The sequence below is a fragment of the Crotalus tigris genome, unplaced genomic scaffold (genome assembly GCF_016545835.1).
Source record: "Crotalus tigris isolate CLP2741 ecotype Arizona unplaced genomic scaffold, ASM1654583v1 scf7180000017694.5664430, whole genome shotgun sequence".
NCBI classification, from domain to species: Eukaryota; Metazoa; Chordata; class Lepidosauria; order Squamata; family Viperidae; genus Crotalus; species Crotalus tigris.
In genome coordinates, this window is record NW_024096572.1 from 1,619,468 (window position 1) to 1,639,903 (window position 20,436).

The 20,436-nt window shown below is 34.3% G+C and overlaps 1 protein-coding gene across 1 annotated transcript in view; it reads right to left on the reverse strand.

Annotated features, from left to right (window-relative positions):
- Positions 1–20,436, reverse strand: part of LRP1B (LDL receptor related protein 1B) — a 794,402-nt gene that overhangs the window by 169,803 nt on the left and 604,163 nt on the right. The window contains exons 8-9 of the mRNA XM_039338160.1: positions 4,825–5,047; positions 1,466–1,637 (exon numbers count right to left, since the gene is read on the reverse strand). Of these exons, the coding sequence (XP_039194094.1) occupies positions 1,466–1,637; positions 4,825–5,047 (395 nt within the window). The remainder of the gene's footprint in view (positions 1–1,465; positions 1,638–4,824; positions 5,048–20,436) is intronic.

The window sequence follows — 20,436 nt, forward strand, 5'->3', positions numbered from 1 at the left end:
CTGTGTAAATGTCTCATTGTTGCTACTAATTTCATTCTGTAAAGTTTATTTTCAACTATTGTGGATATTCTAGTATGAAGTGACTTTGACTCAGTCATCTCATTGGATATATTAATGTGACTATTATTAACAGATTTGCCCCATGTTACTTTAGCTGGCCAAAATTTAAGTAGTATCAAATTATACAATAATAGTCTAATGGAAATCTGAATTATTAAAGAAAAATTGTAGATGAGTTCTGTGCTATGTACATCTCTTTATGGTATAAAAACTGTCATGCAAAATCACTCATAACTGCCAGCTGAAATCAATAATACTTTTATTTAACTTTTTGTAATGTTAGTATTCCTAAAAAAAAAAAAAGGTGAAGGCCCCATTATTTACTTTCTCACAAAATACTGGAAAACTTCAAAGTATCTTCCCTTAAGAAATTGCTATATAGATTGCATGCAGAAATATAATGCAAAGCCAGAATTGACAAGACAGCAACAGGCAGCAAAAACCACCTCTGTAACCACCTTTGTAAGCTGAAGAAAGAGTGGACCACCTAGTTAGGTGCTGCAAGAAGAACACATAGACTGACTATAGACAAAATAACAACAATGGTACATTGAATATATGCAAAAAATATCACTTGCATCCCAGCAACAACTGGTAGGACCACAAAACAGACAAAATAATAGAGCACAAAGAAGTTAAGTGACCTGGGACTTAAGAATTCAAACAGAAAAGTATCTGCCACATAACACTCCAGACTTACTAACTGTCAATAAGAGAGACAAAAAAGTCTGAATATTGGATGCAGCAGTACCTGGAGATAGCAGAATAGTAAAGAAAAAATTGGAGAAAAATCACAAAATATAAAGATTTGAAGTAGAAATAGAATGACAGTGGCAAAAGAAAGCAAAGGTAGTAATAGTAATAATAGGTGCCTTGGGAGCAATCCTAAAAAAGATGGAACATTATATGAACACCATCAAAACCAACAAAATCATTATCAATCAATTGCAAAAAGCTTTATTTGGAAGAACTTACATCCTATGATGATACCTTTACCACTATCAAACAACACCATATGCCTATCTCAGGTACTTGGGAAGGACTCAATTAGTGGATAAAAATGCCAAATCTAAATATCTGACTGATTAAATGACCAACTGTAATAATAAATATCTAGTTTAAAACTCAAATCTTTATTTCAATTATAATGTATATGAACATATGAAGTTACAAGCTTGTTGAAGAAGAAAGAATCTAATTCACTCACTCAGTCACCAAGACATACATAATGTTATAAATACAAAATTGGAAGAGCCATTGTGATTTAATCTTTTCATTAAATCCTGTAAAATTCATATCTTCACTGAACAGCAAATATGTTGAACTTCATTAAACCCAAAGTTAACATTCTAATCTTAAATAACAGAGCATTAAATGATTACAATTAAGATTTCTGGTTGCCTACCTGTTGGCTGTGTTCTCTTGTGGTAAACAAGGATATCTTTAGCATTTTCAAGTTTAACTAAAAACTTCGTATCTCTGCTGTTAAATCTGTTAATTTGTATGACACTGAAGTTGTCTGGATTTGTTCCATACAAATAGTCTTCAAATATTGCTAAACCATATAGATGACTGACCTGAGGAAAAAAATGCACACACATAAATATATACATATATAATTATCCAATTTTACTAGCTTGTTTTACTTGAATAGTGATGCAGGTTGTACATCAAGATTAATAACAGAAATCATAACTAGGATGTGACTATTGGCTAATGAGAAACTCATTAAAACAGAAAGCAGAAATGGATTTTGCTTTTTTTTTCATTTGAACAATATGCATTTATTTTAAGAAGCTTTGGAATGAGAAATAATATTTGCCATTCTTATAACGAATACAAGCCAGAATTCTTGAATTCTCGTTTTTTGTACCAAGTGTTTCCAATCCAGACTGCAAGGATGAAAGTCTGACAATTATGTTTTTAAAAGGGTAGAAAAGTAGCAATATTCTGACTGAAAGGATATAGAAATACAATAAGCTAAATTTGGGAAGTATTGCATAATTTTATGCCCCAGTTAGGGGTATATGGATTGGATCTTTATTCTTCAGTAGATCAATGAGAACTTTATGAATGTAAGAATAGAAATCTGTTCTATGTCCACTGATTTACAAAAAGAGTATGATGAAGTGAATAGTTTTAATTATGGAATATTTTGTATGACTATGAAATTGAATAGCTGGCAACTAGTAGTATAAAGGAAAATAAAAGGATGCATAATAATAAATTAAATGCTTAGTGAATATTTCAGCATTGAGCAGGAAGTAAACAAAGATGTATACTGTCCCTTTCATTGTTTCATGTATTTATGAACAAATGGGTAAGACATGTTTGTGTTAATGTAAGAGTTATGTGGGTTGGGGGGTATGGATATGAGTATAGTTCTGTGTGAAGTATGATGCTTAAGAGCAATAATGTGAATGTCCAAGTACTTTTGTCTATATTGTTGGCTAAAAATCCAAATGATCTGAGTGAATGTGAGATACTTTTTCCTATTCTGTTCATATGGAGAGTTGGATACAACAGGAGAAATATAAAAGGAAGTTAAATGCAGTGGGAATTAATTATTTAAGAAGAGTAGGTTGTAAAACAACAAAAAGATCAAGAATTAATGGGTAATGGATGAATATGGACAGATATAACAGCAAATGAAAGATATGATTATGTGGTTTAATCAAGTAGAGAAAATGAATGACAAATTACAAAACAAATAGATAAAAAGCATCAACAGGTGGAAAGATGGATGAAAGGAAAAAGTTGGGGTTGGATAAAGTTGATCAGAATCTCAGATAGAAGCAAATGAGATGTTGAAAATCAAGATGAAATAATGGAGGATAGATTTGATAAGGTCAAGGATTATTATTTACTATTTCTTACTCCTTTCCTGTGTACTGATAATCTTGCTTACCCCAAAAAGGAATGCAAATGAGAAATGAAAACAGTTCAGGATCCAGCTATATGTTTAAATTAATTTGTGGCTAGAGGTACTGTATTTCGAACATAAAATCATACAATTGTTTATTATCCCATTTAGGTCACCCTTGATAGTTGACTGTGTATGTTCTGCCTGAACATTTGTAGTATTCCAGTGTTCATCTTCTCCTTCATCAGTTGCTTCAATTTCCTCTCCTTCATCAATTGCTTTTATTATCAACACATTTTTAATGTAATCAATGTTTTATTTATAGTATTTCATGTATTTATTTACAGAACATTTATGACTGACTATTTCATATAGAAATTCTAAGTGGATCACAACAATCCATAAAAAGCATAGTTAAAAAAAATGCATAGGCAACAGACCAACAATCCTTACAGCTGAAACCCACCCTAGTCCAGAGCATGGGGAATAGACTGGTCTTCGTACACTTCCCAAGGGACAGGTGGGAGGTTGTTCCAATGGGGTTGGAGTAGCCACCAAGGAGATGTACTTCCAGCGACCTGCCTCATAGCAACACCTAAGGGAAGGGATATGGAGTGCACCATCCTATCTAACCTAGTAGAATAAACAAATAACCTGCCCCGGTGCTATTTAAAGGCGATAACCAGCATATTGAATTGCACCAAAAGTCAGTTGGGAGCCAGTGCAGCTCATGCAGTAGTGGTGCTCTCAAATGCACCCAAAATTGGATGTCCCACTGTATTGTGAACCAGCTGCAGATCCTGGATGCTCTTCAAGGGCTGCTCTATGTAGAGAGCATTATAATCACTAATTATCCTAATATTAAATTGAAAATTATATTCCTATTAATTTAAAACTAGTATCCTGCAGACAACTATGTATTAGATGTGGTTTTCTTCCATTTGACAATTCTTTAGGAACTTGAAAACTACTACCAATCACCAATCAAATGTTTCCAATTGTAATTAAAACCAGTTGCCTTTATCTTTCTTCAAATAGGTAAGTTTCTAATCTCCTGGTCATCTTTGTTTCTCTTATCTCAATCTATTCTATCTTATTCAAATACTGAGCCTCTTCTCATTTAAATTCTAATAGAGAGAAAGAAGGTGAGTGAATCCCTTTTCATTAGCATACTTGTCCATGAGCTGATTGACCCTGTTCTTTTTGAAGTTAAGCAATAATCTACCCTTTTGTATATAATATAATGCAGAAAAAGAAGCCTCATTATTAATTTGACATGATAGGGTTTTGTTTTTTTTAAAATAATGTTTCCTTAAAAGATCTTTCCATATTTGAAAAAACAAGATTGTATATAGCAGTGATGGCAAACCTTTTAGAGACTGAGTGCCCAAACTGCAACCCAAAACCTACTTATGCATCGTCGGGTGCTGGGTGGGTGTGGCCAATTGGGTGGGTGTGGCCCATTGGGTGGGCGTGGCTGCCGTGGTAACGGCAGACTGGGTGGGACTAAAAAGTTCAATCAATTCCAACTTTGCAAAATCTTTTTTTTTCCTGCGAGAAGTTGAAATTGACTGATTGATTGAACCTTTTTTTTTTGCACATGGCGGCGGAGGCCTAAAGCAAATAGGTTTTATAAAACCCAGCTGAAGACCTAGGAAAGGGACGACAGCGCGCGTGCCCACAGAGAGGGCTCTGTGCCTCCTCTGGTATATAGAAAGAGAGACAGAGAGGGAAAACAAATAATGCACAGTATTTTGGATTTGTACAATCATGGTGTGGTTCAAAAATGTGCATTACTAATATTAATGGATTATCTGTAGTCATGGTGAATACCATTTAGATTTTTGCATACCTTCAGAAACCACAACAGATTTTAACTGGCAACATTAAGAGATACTTACCAGTTGGCCTTCAATTATAGTTTGCCTGTTATGTCCTTGGTAGTCAACCACTCCTAGAAAGTCAAGATAGACATCGATCCAGTAAAGGTATTTGTTGACAAGGTCAAGTGTAAGAGCAGTTGGCTGCTCTATTTTAGATATTACTATCCTTGTTCTGTTCATGCCATCCATATCACATCTCTCAATTTTAGCAACATTTCCATAATCTGTAAAGAAGAGCTTTCTGTAACGAGAAATTTCAGACACATTTTAATAATTATGCACATTTAATAGCAAGGACATAAAATGCAGTCTGTAACAGAAAAGTTGTGTCTTTCACTTATGTTAACATCTTACACATTAGCATCCACAAGAAAATCATTCTGTTTATTACAGAAAAACATAAAGAAATATTTATGGCACCTGAACACTAATAATGTATTCATAAGATTATCTCATAATATATGTGCTAGTCTTTAAGATATTACCTCATTGTTTTTAAGCATTTTAAGTTCATAAGTTATATATTTTTTTCAAAATAAAACTAGTTAACTAAAATGGTTTTATTCGCCCATCTGTCTATCCTTAGTTGCTAGATTTTATTAAAATGCTGAAAAAGTAAATAGTAAAAAAATATGTTTAGATATGTGAAACAGGAATTTGAACTTTTATCCAGGCACTTCCATTTCAGTGAGGTCCTTGGTACTCTCTCAGCTTGGTGGTTTCTTGCAGACATTTCATTACCATACTAGGTGACATTATCATCATTGATGCATCATGTCCTGTGCACTGATGGTGTTAACCTATCTTGGTAATGAAATGTCTGCAGGAACACCACCAAATTCAGAGAGCACCAAGGACCCCACCATTCAACCTTGAGCTACAAATAGTCTCTTTTATTGAACGTTAATCTTCATCTGATAGAGTAACTGTAAGGAAAATGTCTATCTATAAACCAAAGCAATATAAGTAATAAATACAGGTAATAATAATCAATCATTTTTTTTAAAAAAAACAAGCAATGGTATTCATAAAGGAAGGAAGGTATATTTTAGTTACATATACAGAAGACATATTTCAGACCATGATCTTCATTTGGGAAGGGGGGGTATCAAATGCCTATTTTTTTCCCTTTTATCAAGGATATCCAGAACATAATAATCCATGTATGCCTTTGTGAAGATAGTTTTCAATAGCCTGAAGCAACACATTAGAGAAATAATTAAGCAAATGGCAAGTAAATGTGAGGTATTGACAAAAAACACATAGAAATAACCCAGACTTCATGACTAACTCATTTATCCCAAAATGTATCATTTTGTGGAAGGTAAATTATTGACAGATAAGTGTTATCCATTTTAAAAAGAGAGCAAAAAAAATGTTCCAGTGCATTTATCTGTCCATATATTTGACTCGCTGATTACATTTAGCGTAAAACTAATAGGAATCTCTGAAAGCACCAAAGCTTCTAAGCCTGATATTTGATTAGCAAATACTGTGTTTAGTAAATCACAAATCAATTTCAATTAACCTGACAATATTTTAACAAGATTAATTTCCCATGAGATTAAATTACATTTGTAAATGGAAGCCCATCCCACCATGGCTTTAATGCTAAGGGGAAAAAGCATCTGTTTTCTGGATACTAAATTTTAAACATTGCTTAGAAAACTAATAAGATTATTTTCTAGACTTAGTAAAATTATTTAAATTCTCTCTCTCTCTCTCTCTCTCTCTCTCTCTCTCTCTCTCTCTCTGTGTGTGTGTGTGTGTGTGTGTGTGTATAGCACAAAAAAATCAAGACAATGTACAAATGTGTAAGATTTGCCTACTCTAGTTGGTGGCTAGGTTTATCCATCACACTAAGCCATGTATAATTTAAACAATGACATTGACCATTAAACTATTGGCTGAGTTCCTAAAACATGTTAAGCATAAGCTGTGATTTATATATAAATATTTCTCTAAGCCAGTTAAGCTACAGACACCATATTACTCATTAATGGTAAGAAACTAATAAAGCTAAACATTTTTATCTATTGCTATATCAGTTAGAGAGTACATCATTATATTTCGTGTCAAGCAATTCTCTGGCACAGACTACTCTCTGGGTTTCACTCACGAGATCAGAACTAATCTGTCAGAACCCCAATTTATTTTATATTTCTTTATGCCTTCATTTTTGGGTTCTGCTATTCTAATGGGGGGAGAGGGGACCTAAGGGTGTTCTGCAGTATACTTCCTTTGCTTTATTCTATCCTCTTTGAAGTATCTCCCTTGAGGTGTGAATGTGCCTCCGGCCATCTGCCTTATCTCCAGGTGAAGGGGGAAAAGCCGCGGAGAAACCTAACAGCCTTGAGAATGGCACCTTATCAGTTCTTTCCCACAACAATTTAACACCTATGGATTGGCTCAGTTCAAACCAGCCAGATGAACAGAAAGGGTTCTTTTAATGTAACATTTCGCGTTGGAAATCTTCAGATCCTGCCTACTATCTTGCTATCAATATCTTCCAATAAAAATTCCTGTTGACACAATGCAAGTTTCAAGAGTTCTGCTTTCTTGGAAGGTTTAACTGACACAGGTCTTACATAATCAGAAAATCAGTCAATATTGTCTTCTCTTTCCTTGCATTCTATAGCTACCCAGCAATTAAATCCTTCTGAGGAAAGCTGCTGAGAATTTGTCCAGATATATAGCATGGGAAAGAGGATTTTTCCTTTTCTATAAGTTCCAGGCTATGGAACATACTCTCTTGGGAATTGGGTTTGGCCCATTCTCTTTTAATATTTTTAATACATTTTTTTGCCAGGACTTTAAAGAGCTCATATTTGTATTTTCATTTGCTGGGGCTTTAGTTTTTCTTTTACTGCACTTATTTTTAGTCTGTGCCCATGTCTTTTGTGTTTATTCCACAAGCTGCTTTGAATATTCCCCCCCCAAATAGAAGTGCCTTATAAATCTAATTTATTAAATAAAATAAATATAAGGTACGTCCAGTTTGATTTAATGGATATCAGGCTATACATGTTTGCGGAAAATAGGTGAAGGAATGAATATTAGCTATGTTCACTGCCTTGAGTTACTATAAAGGTTGGATAAAAATCAAATAAATAAATAATTTATTATTTAATGTATGGCAAAGCCAAGGACAATTGCTAATGTTCCAGATGAATGAATTATAAAAAAAGCAGACTGTTTTGCTATTTTTTTTTGGGGGGGGGGGAGAAACTGGGATCCCAGCAAACAAGAGTAAAGGACGCTTGCTTAAAAAAAAAAAAAAAAAAAAAAACTGTAGTGGGATGGGAGGGAATAGAGGAAATAACAGATTCAATTGATCTTGGTAGAACAGAGCAGAAAATAGTGATGGAATGGAAGCTGGACAGCATGTTGCCTTTACATCCTCTGAACTGGGAAATGTTGAGGCAACAGTTCTGGCCAATGTGAAACCACCTGCCCCAGGCTTTGCAGGAATTCAGCAAAGGAAACTTCATTGTATTTCCTTTGGAGCAGCAGCAGAACTGATGAATTTCCTTGGCTCAGCAACATAAAGTTGGCTAGACAGCACCACTACATTGAGGGGAGAGGCAGGGATGCCACTGATTAGTACAGCCATTATGTTGGACAAGTCCTTTGATGAACTTCAAATGCATAAATTTTATATTTGAAAAGTTAGAACACAAGAAATGTTGTCAATCTGTTCTGTTATGTGAAAAGCACTGAGAAGCTTCTATAGTTTCAGTAGCAGGCATATTCTTCTCCTGCAAGTTTAAACACTACTAGTATTAAGCCTATTTCCTAAATCAATTCAACCATCTCATCTTAGGCAGTCTAACATTGGCATATATGAAAGACTGTCTTCTCTCATATGAAATATTGATTTCTGTAAGATATATTTTGTAATCTATTCTCTGATAATGGCAGCAGTGGAGATATTATATTTCACCATCACTACCTGTAGAAAAATTCCTACAATCTCAGAAATGTCAGTTCAATTATCTCTGCTGCATAGAAAAGCGAAATGAAGTTCAATTAATCTAAACTACATCAATCCAAAACAATGATTATGATAAAATATTTTTGATCTAAATAATAGTACTGACACATTCCTTTTAGTCTACTTTTTTAATTCTTCAGCAGAAATATATTGTACTTAAGAAAAAAAAATAAGAAAGGAACATTGGGATAAAAAATGGGACTGGAGTAAACCTAACCTTTATTCTGCAATATTTAAAATATCATTAACTTAAATAAAATAAAGGTGGGAAAACTGACAAGTAGAAAATATTTTCCTCGTAGATCACATACATTTCCTTTTTCTTGGTTATTAAATATATATTTCAATAAAGCAGGGAGAGTAAGAATTATTTGCTTAGAATATCCCTGTCTGAATGCCCATCAAAATCCCTAAGTTTGGGCAAAATAACAGTGCATTAAACAAGGGAGCTGTTCTTGAAGTATCAACAAGCTTATATTGGTTTAATATACTATATAATGGTCCTCCAGCCAGCAAAGGAGAATCTTTACAGCAGAGGTGGACATCTATGGCTCCTTTACATGCTGGCTCAGGAATTCTGGGAGTTGAAGTCCACAAGTAGTAAAGGAGCCATAGTTGCCCACTCATGCTTAACAGCCATATACCACCAATTTTGTGGGCACTGCACTGGTTCCCAATTAGCTTCTCAGGACAATTTAAAGTGTTGATTTTAATGTATAAAGCCATTCGTATTTCAGTACCCAGGAATCTCCAGGTCTGCTTTCTCCATCTGATCATCTTTCTCAGAGTACAGAAATATAGGATTACTGTTAAATGAGATTTGGTCTGGGGAGACAGAAGACAATGTTTTTGTCATAGTTCCATTCCTATAGAATAGTCTGTCCCCAGAGGTTAAGAAAACACCTTCCCCAATGGTGTTTTGAAAGATGGTAAAGCAGAGTTTTTCTGCAAAGCTTTAATGATACTTGATGGAATCTTTTGGACAACAGATGCCAATGTAGATTGTTAATTATAATTTTCAGTGCTGTATTCTGATTTAACTGATTTCAATTTGGTTATATTGCAAATTTCTGAGAGTCTTTTGGGAGTCTGGAGGAACAATTTAAAAAAATAAATAAATAATAAACTCAAATTTATCTGAGGACTATTCTATTTTTCAAGTTATTTAATTAAACATTCAATTTTCCATATTTCTACAAGCAATGTATTCCTATAATTTTGTTAAGTAAATGTATGCAATTCCATACCTAAATATTTTGGAGCAAATCAATTAATCTCAATGAGTTTTGCTTTTAAAGAAGCTGAATAGCTCTGTATGACTGATCTAAAGTTGCCCCAACTCATGTTTTCTTTTTTTCAATTATTACTTTGAATATCATATTGAAAATACATATTCCTCTATTATCATAAGCAGGTGTGTGTTATCATACACTATTCTGAAAGCATAATTGTTTTCATATTGTCGTGGGGGAAGGGAGGGTATCTTCCCCCAAAGTAGGCAAGTGTTATGTCTTCTACAGAAAATTATGCAGCCCTCTTCCCTCAAAGATAATATTGCCCAGTCTCCACTGAAACAATGCCAAAGCTTTGTATAGTTTTTTGCTTTTCTTCTAACATGTACCAAAGTGGACAAGAAAGCTAAGAAATGGTGAGATCTGGACCACTTAATTATGATATTTAGTACTCACAATGAGTACTAAATGAATACACAATGAGCCGAGGTGGCGCAGCAGTTAGAGTGCAGTACTGCAGGCCACTTTAGCTGACTGTGTTCAGCAGGTCAGCGGTTCAAATCTCACCAACTCAAGGTTGACTCAGCCTTCCATCCTTCCGAGGTAGGTAAAATGAGGACCCAGATTGTTGGGGGCAATGTAAATATATATATACATTGCTTACTGGTGTACACCGCTTAGAGAGTGCTTGCACTTAAAGCGGTATATAAGTCTCATAAATAAATAAATAAATCTCTCAATCTGGTATAATTCAATCAGCTGTCTATGTGAAGGTAAAAAGGGATGGGTATTAGGAACACTGCTCAAGTTCCTATTTTAAGAGGGGAAAATAAAAACCATAATATAAGTAAATACTGGACAACCTGTGATCTGTTGTGTCATCCTTTCAGAGGTATTTCCTTATCAGATTCCTTATCAATGTCTTCAACAATGACAGAGCTTCCATTGTACTGCTTTCACTGGGGGTACATCCAGGGATGCATCTCCCTTGAAAATGGCCCGTATTGAACTGTACAGCACAAATATCAGTATAGAAAATGTTTTATGACATATTGCATTATGTCACAAACTGCTTTGTGATCATTTTCTGTCATCAAAAGTGTTATAAAATTTACCAGGTTTCAGTTGGACACGAGTTATGGATCCCAGATTTTGGATATATTCTGTAAATTAGTCCATAATAAGTTAGCCAAATAATATGTAAATGAAGCTAAAGACGTGAAATGTTTAAAAGGGAAACCTAATTAAATCTAATTTATACCACAATCAACCTGCAAATTTCCATACTTTTATATTTTGTAAATTATCCATACTTCTCCCATATCCACATACTAATATATTGTACATGTTGTTATATATTTGTTTTTAAACTTGCCATATCATCACATAAAATTGATTTCTTAGTATTCTTCTCCACCTTCTCCACCTATTCCCTCTTCCTTTTTATATTTTTTTTTACTTTTTTTAACTGCAGACTCAATACATAATTCAGCTGCACTTGATTTTGATGTACTCCCATATAACAAGCCATTTTTGAAACAAAAAATATATACATGTATTTTTACTTTTTTCAATAAATATTCATTCCTTGAAGCAGATTATTACAAACACTATGTTCCTGCTAGTATTTGATGTCTTAAAATTGCTCCTCTTATTTCCCTTTTAGTAAACATTCACAGAGAGCATGAAACTCAGAAAGACCAAGGAATCTACAACCCTGAGCTACAGATGTTCTCTACTCTTGGAGTACATTCTACAAGGCACAACAATTTGCTCTAGTTCTATTTATTTATTTATTTTATTTAATGTATGTATGTATGTATGTATGTATGTATGTATGTATGTATGTATTTCCTGCCTTTATCACTTTATAAGTAACTCAAGGAGGTGAACCTACTTAATACACTTTCCTCCTCCTATTTTCCCCACAACAACCACTTTGTGAGGTGGATTGGGCTGAGGGAGAGTGACTGGCTCGAAGTCACCCAGCCAGCTTTCATGCCTAAGGCAGGACTAGAAATCACCATCTCCTGGTTTCTAGGCCAGCACCTTCACCACTACACCATTTGTTTATAACCTGCAGTTTTTTGTCCCTTTTTCCCTGTCAAATTCGTCTAACTTGATCACTAATACATTAATTTTCAGATCTCTATATCTCATTGAATTATACAATCTATCTCACAATTGCTGCAGAACATTTGGCTTCTCAGCCAATACTATAACAGAGTCTGAATAAAAGAGGACCTGCCCATTCACGTCCCCAAGCAGCAGACCTGTATGAATCTTCTAAAAATGCCCCCTCCATTTCAATTTCATTCAAAATTACTTTATCCACATCTACTGCTGAAAGCTTCTTGCTTAGCCCTTTTCATCCTCTTCCAAAACATTTTTTTTAAATTCCATTAAAATTCCTCTTCATTTTACTTTATCTTTGCCTCATTTAATCCTAAGAGTAAACACTATAATTAGTGTACCTATTAGCTGAATAAATAACATATTCACTTCTAATATAGAATGGACTGTTTTAAAGTTTAGATCAGGCCGGATGCATCATGTGGAAGCCACGCCCATCCCATTGCCAGCAATGGCAAAACCGTCCCAATATGTTGCACAATGTCAGTTGATGCTGCAAATTTGACATGTCTGGTTTAGATCATGCAGCTAAATTTACCTTTCCCTCCTTTTCTCCATGCATATTTTTAGGAGGCTAGAAAAAGAATGAGATGACTTTAGAGAAAGTCATTCAGAAGCTCTGTAATTCCCCATCCATGTCATTCATACTAATATATGTGAGGCTAGAGGTTGGATGTTCTGGGTATGGGCCAGATCTGTCTGTTTGGCAATGATTGTAAATACAAACAGTTTTTCTATAAAATTAATGACCCTCTGGCTCACTTTCAAGTCGGTTCTGGGAATGGGGAGGGGAGGGGGGAAGAAATGTGAATTTGATTTGATAATCAAATCAAAATGCACACAGATTCTCCTAAATGTATAACAGAATCGATGCATACGGGATCAAGCTTTCTATCAATATTTCTCACACAACAAAACTCAATCACACCAAATAAAATAAAATAATTATAATAGATAAAGAAGCAGCAATAGATTAACTTCAATAAATTGCCCAATAATATATTTTTTAGTTTATATAACCTTTTTCTGTGCTACTTAGAACAATCATGGCATCTTAAGTAATTACTTTTCAGAGGGGTGTTTCTAACACTAACCATTAATAACTGGAATGAATTCACACATTGTGAAAAACCTTGATTTACTTAGATGTGGTTTGATTAAAAAGCCCTGGCTGGCTGAGTTCAAACAATAGAATAAATTACAAATCTTAACTTATAACCGCAATGACTATCTGCACATCTTGATAAGCTAAAGTGAAACCAGCCTGTTAAATCTTAATTCTTGGTTTTCTTCTAGCTCATGTGGTCTTCAAATATATAAACTGGCAAAATGATAGCAGATGGCAAAGTTGCTGCAGCATTAGCACAATGTTTCCTGCCATCCATATGAGCAATTGCCTCTATATAATCCAGTTTCACATTAACTCACATTTTAGATGGCTGCTGTACTTGTAAAAATGGGGAGGGGGTGTTTATGCGATACTGCTCTACCTTCAGCACTCTGTCTGCCTCCACACTTGTACTAATTACTATTCCACTGTCACAGATAGCTAATAAAACAAAACAAATTACACAAAAGCATAGTGTGTGGCTGTTGCTGGAGGCTAAAGGCATAAATGAAACAAAATAGCAGCCTAGTATTTTCTTGCTGTAATAGATAAATCTACTTGTCTTCTGTTTGCTGGAAGGAGATTAAGTATAGGTCATAATCCTGAAATACTTTTTTGCTTTACCAGTGTTCACATTTATTCTCACTTAATCTGCTACTCTCTGGAAATATAAATAAACCCTGTTTAAACTTAAGTAATTATAATTAGCTTGAGCAATTCCTGGTTCAATTCACCTATGTTTTCATAAACTTCTATCAACTCTGAATAAAAGAGGAAAGGAAAATATGTTTTCTGAGAATTATTTTAAGCTTTACATTAAAATCATAAAATGTCTAACTTTCAGGATAGAAAATGATATTATATTATTAATAATATACAGCCTAGAGTTTCTTCAGCAATTAATGTAGTTAATATGTCATAAATAAAGTTTTTTCAAAAGAATATAAATTAACAAAGTTATTCAGTACCATGATAATCAGTCTCTTATACTAATATTAATAAATGCTTACTTTGTTAAATACTGATTATTTCAGTATTTTGTTTATTCAAAGTAGAATCAATTCACATTAGCTACGCTTGTAATTTTGTCTTGTGATCCACAAAAACAAACAAACAAACCATTCAATAGTGCAAACACCAGTAGGTTTATATAAAAAAATAAGCTGAGTCTACCTTCATTATTTCCTTAAATATTGGTAAAAAAATTAATAAATGTTCTATTCATAGGTTAAACCCCACAAGTCTTACCAGACTGCCTTATCATGGTGACAGGATATTCCTGAGAAGGAATACTGGGAGTGTGCACCAAGAATATATTGTGCCAGCCAGAAGACACACAAACTGTGTGGGGCCAACCCTTATAATATTTAGGAAGTTGTTAGAGACCTGGTTGTTCTTCCAGTGATAAGATTTAGTTATAATTGATTTACAGCTGGTATAATGTTTTTCTGCTCATTTGTGACCTTTTGTATATACTTTTTTCCCTTTTTAAACTACCCCAAAATCATGAACGAGTTGAGCAGCCTCAAAATGTATTAGATAAATAAATAAATATTTTCCCCAAACAGACAAACTCAACATTATATGGCTAGAAGCCAAGTCCTCTATAATCTGTTGTTAATTAGAGTTTGGGGAATAGAAGAGGATTAGTATTGAAAAGAAATTGTGTACATCTAAATGCCTCAGTTTCTGCCAGGCATGTTGAATCCTCTTTCCTAGTTCTCAGTGATTCTATTTTGGCTGTTGGCATTAATCTCTTGAATTGATTATCAGGAGTAAGAAAGGGGGAAAACTTTTTGTCTATTACTTTCTCCACACAAATTCAACAATAGTTTTATAATTAGAATGTAACATGTTTCATCGTTTTTGTAAAAAAAAAAAAAAAAAGTCCTCCAACTCATACTTCTTCATCTAATTAGGGAAAGATTTTTTTACATAATACAATTATTAAGATCCTTGCACTGCAGAGAGTAAAGAGATTTGTGGTATGGACTTCTTTTGGGATGATAATTGTACTGGAAAAGCGATCAAAAAAATGAAATACAAAGCTATCACAAAATGATACAAGATTGCATCAAACTTTACAACATAAGATGCAGTGAGGCATTTAATTGTCACTTTTTAAACCAGAAACAAGAACAAGCCAACATATTTTAATTTGCAAAGGTTCAGTTTATGTAAGCCTATATTTGCTAATGTATATACATCAGGTAATTAGGACATAACAGTATGACAATGCAACACATTGCCCTGTCAATTTGCAAGGTAAAGCTTCCATTCATTTACTTTTGTTTATGTCCAAATGACAAAACCGAATCAGTCAGGCTTAAAAAATATCTTGCAGGCACCAAGCAGTCACATTTACATTTAGGAAACAGTGAGGTATCATCAGCAGTCTAAAAACTGTTGCTGGAAAACTATAATACAATTTGCACTAACTTGTCTGCATGATTTACATGGTTGTCACAACACAAATAATTTTGATTAGAAAAGAATTCAGTACAAACCAAGAACTGTTCAACTGAGTCTGTATTGGTGATCTTTAGTCACAGAATAAAGTTAACAAAAGGATATAATCGCATTTCTAGAACATTTGTCACCTTCATTTATCCTGATGTGCTTTTCAAGCTCTGATAGAAAACATGATTTGATTTAAAAAAACATTTTTAATATTCTCTTGCCTGTCAGCATGCTTAGATATAATTTCAAATATCACTAGATTTAGTGATGGTTTAAGATTAATAGCAGTTAATTCACTTTTCTAGGAAGCTAGGTGTAATATCTCTAGACACTAAAATATTTGGATACACTTACTAAATAAATGACTTAAAACCAATTATATATGAACATATTATGCAAAAGAAACAAAAAACTGATTTGTTTTTTTTAATCTGATACTGATAAATTACAAAAATGACAACTAAAAACCCTGGAGGATAAGGATCTTTTGACCAGTTGGTTGAGAAATATATGAAATCTTGATGCTTGCTAGGGAATTCTGGGAGTTGAAGTCAACACATCTTAAAGTTGCCAAGTTAGAAAAATCCTGGTTAAACTATTTTCACTTAAGATCAGGGGTCTTCAAACTTGGCCCTTTTATGACTTGTGGACTTGAACTCCCAGAATTCCTCAGCAGTGTGCCTGGCTGAGGAATTCTGGGAGTTGAAGTTCACAAGTTATAAAAGGGCCAAGTTTGAAGACTCCTGCTTAAGATGGTTTCTAACAAGTTGTTCTATGATAATTAAAAATGGAGGGCAGTAGCAAAAACACAGTAGCCTTTGAATCAGACTTCACTTCTGGTGACTACCTGGACAAGCCCCTGCAATTTTCTTGACAATGTTTTGCAGAAGTATTTTGCCATTGCCTGCATTTTAGGACTGAGACAGAGTGACTGGTTACCCAATTGAGATTATGTCTAAAACAGGACTAGAACTCACAGCCTTTCTAGCTTGATCTCTTATCTACTATACATACAGTAAAATACAGAGTCAAATTCCTAATAGAAAATATTCTACTCCATTAACTTAAAACAATCTTTTACAATAGCTTTAAGTTACTTTAAAATGCCTGATCTAATACATTTACTGTAGTCCTTGTTTAACAAACACAATGAGACCAGCAACATGGTTTTTAAGTGGGCACAAAGTGAAAGCACAGTTGTACCTCTTACTTCAGCTTTCCTTTGCTTAACAGATCGCATAAATGCAAGGATTGGCCATAACTTTCCTTTTTCATCACTGTCATAATTGCAAAGTCACTAGGCAATCTATAAATGAGAACTAACTGTATCAGTAACTTGCTCTGAAAAGTTTTATACCTAAATTTTCTTGGAGAAGATTCCCCCCCCCCCACACGCATACATACACACAATCTCCCTCCCCCATTCCATGAATTAACAATTCTTAGAAAATAGTCTATTGATAGATTGCAATCCTTGGAAAAGTTGAGAGGGAAGGTTCTCCTACAGATATTTGGGTTACTCAAGTTTTTTAAAATACAAACCAGTAACATAAATTGAGTCATTGATGAATAGGAAGAATAATTATTTTCACTTTTGATATGATTCCACAGAGCAAGTGATTTCTGAACTAATGAAAATTTCCAACTTGTTTTGAATAGCAACCTCATACATAACACAATGCAATAATATGGACAGATGATGATACAATTGGTCACAGCACTCAGACCCATATTCCCCAACCTGGATTCTTTCCAGATGTCGGGACTATTTTCCAGTTAGGCTGCCCATTCCTGAAAATTATGGAAGTCAAATTTTGCATATTTAGATGGCAAACTTAGATGGGAAACATAAAATAACAATAAATTAACTTGTATTATAAAGACTACCATTTGAAAAGCAACCACGCATATTGTATCTATTATTACTGGAATATTTGGCTCCAATAAGAACAGGCCAAGTTACTATTGATGGAGAACTTGAAACCATAGTATTTCTTCAAATATTTCACTGCAGGTATTTATTAATTTACATATTTATCCAAATTATATAGCTGCCCATTTCACTAAAGACAACTCTGGGTGGTATATAATAATAAACCAAAATGTATAAACACAGCAAATACAGATATACTAAACATAATAAATATCCTAAAATTCCCAAAAGTTGATCTTAAATAAAACCATAAATGGAGGGAGAGTAAAAATGCCCCCCTCAATAATGTAGCCATTGAGACAAGCCCTCAAGACAAGCCGATAGTAGACCCAGTTCTGATCAAATAACCAGGTCTGGAGGGCCTTTCTGAAAAGGGATTTAGGCAATCTAATTTTGGGAGGGAAAATATTCAATATAAGGTGGATGCCACAACAGAGAAGGCATATTTCCAGGGACCCACTAAATATAGATCAATAGACGATGGTGCCATGACTCTACAAGTTCTAATAATATGGGTTGGTATAATTAGGGAGAGGCAATCCTTCAGATGGTATTATTTGGCCAGTATCAATGAATTAAAAGAAAAGTCTAATATAACTAAAGAAGGCTGGAAAGAGATTTTTTTAAAAAATTAACATTTTTTGCCCATTTTGGTGAGTTTTTTTATATATTGGGTTTTCCCTCCCTCTATCTACTTGTTAATTTATGTAAAAGGAATTCTTTGACCTGTTATTAATGGGTGTCATGAAACATAATGAATGTGATGACAGCATGGTAATTTATAGGCACACAGCTCTATGGTAATTCTCATTTTCTAGACGTGTCCTAATCCATTTTTGTTGATTTTCCTCCCGCTGTATTCAAGAGAGTCGAGGAATTATAAAGAAAATTATACATGCTGTAATTTCATCAAGATATTTTGTATTCTTTGAAGGAGATGTTTATTATTGTCCTGTTTATCTCTTAGTCTGCAAACTTTTTGACAATGAGACAATTTATCTGACAATGCTCCCTTCCTATCTTTGTATTTTGAGCTCAGTTGATCTCTATAGGAAATTAGGCTTTGTCCCTCCCATCTCCATGTTTCCTGTATTAAAGATAAAGAAAGTTACAAGAGTTGCTTGAATTCCTTGCTCAATGCCCAGTTCTCTCTTCAAGAACACAAATTGCTTTGTCTGACATCTTAAAAATGTGTTTGGTTTGGTTTCTAATGGATGCATTACTACATTTTGGATAGTTTTTGACACTATCCTGGCAATACAGAGCAGCATTTTTTTTTAGCATGGGAATGCAATGAGTCATCCGTTGGAACAATAAGCCTCAAATAAAAACTATGACTTAATTACTTTTTCTCATTGCCCTGTTCTGTCTCGAGTGACAATATAGTATGTATGTAGGATTTTAATTGTACTTTTTGAATCCTGGGAATCAATCCAGCTTCTACTTCTAGAAATAGCCATGAGAGCCTATTATGGAGGAGAGACAGCAGGGACATGACTGTTCATCCTACTTGATTTTTCAGAAGCTTCTGATAAAGTTTTGGATGAGTTTTGGATCGTGGGAACTATGTTACAGTGGTTCTACTCCTACTTTTAATAAGGTAATAGATCCCTGTTCATCTGCATTTGTTAGCTCTGGTGTGAGTGCCAAAAACCACTATTTTCTCTCTATCTATATCAGGGGTGTCAAACTGCCGGCCCACGGGCCAGTTGCATCATATGGAGGCTGCACCCACCCCAGCTCCAGCAATGCAAAAAAAGTTGCAATACGTCATGACACTCATGTGACACAGCGAGTTTGACACCCGTGATCTATATGAAACTTCTTAGGGTAGTTGTCTGGAGTGTTTGGGCTTGATGTCATCCATACTGTATTGACACTCAGATCTGATTTCTGTAACAATTGAACCAGGAAAGACTTTGAGTGTTTTGAACTAGATCTGGGTAACATTATTTAGGTGATTGGTGCTCAGATATTGGGAAGTTTGCATGTGGTTCCTCTTCACCTGCTAAAAGAGCAGGAAGGCTGAGTTGTTTCAGTCAGTACTGGAAACACAAGTATAGTTAGAGTGGGTTATATTGTGATAGAATAATGTTTCTAATTTGCTGTTGTTTCCTTTGAGGATATCCAAGAAGGGTAGTGTATTGTTTTCTTCTTCCCTTGTGAATTTTATTCCTTTCAAGATGTTGTTTCATGTGTTTTTTTTTCTAGTTATTCCTTTCCTTTTCTAAGTGTGATGAAGATATTGTCCACATACCAGTGCCATACTTTTGGCTATATGTGTGGGAGTGCTGAAGTTTCTAGACATTGAATTACAGTCTCTGCTATGAGTTCTGAGAGTGTTGATCCCAAGGTTGTTCCTCTGAGCTTTTGATATATTGGTCCATCAAACTGAAAAATAGGTAATGAGGCAGAGGTTGATGAGGTTCATGATATTGAGTATTCTGATTTTAGTGTATTTGGCTAGGTTGGGTGTGTTGTACTGCTGACATGGATTGTTTCACTAGTTCTGGATCTATGGACATAATGAATGTGTGACATTTAATCAAACCATAATTTCATCTTCATAATTTATATTTTAGGTCTTTGATTCTCTGAAGGCAGTGTAGTGTGGCATTGATAGAATATTTGCTCCCTTCTGTGAGATGTCAAATATTTTTTGTAATTTTTTTGGCTACATTCTTTTTTGGGATCGCTGGTAACAATACAATTGGATGAAGTGGTAAGATGAACTTGTACATTTGTGTATTTGTTGACCTTGTGTATTTTG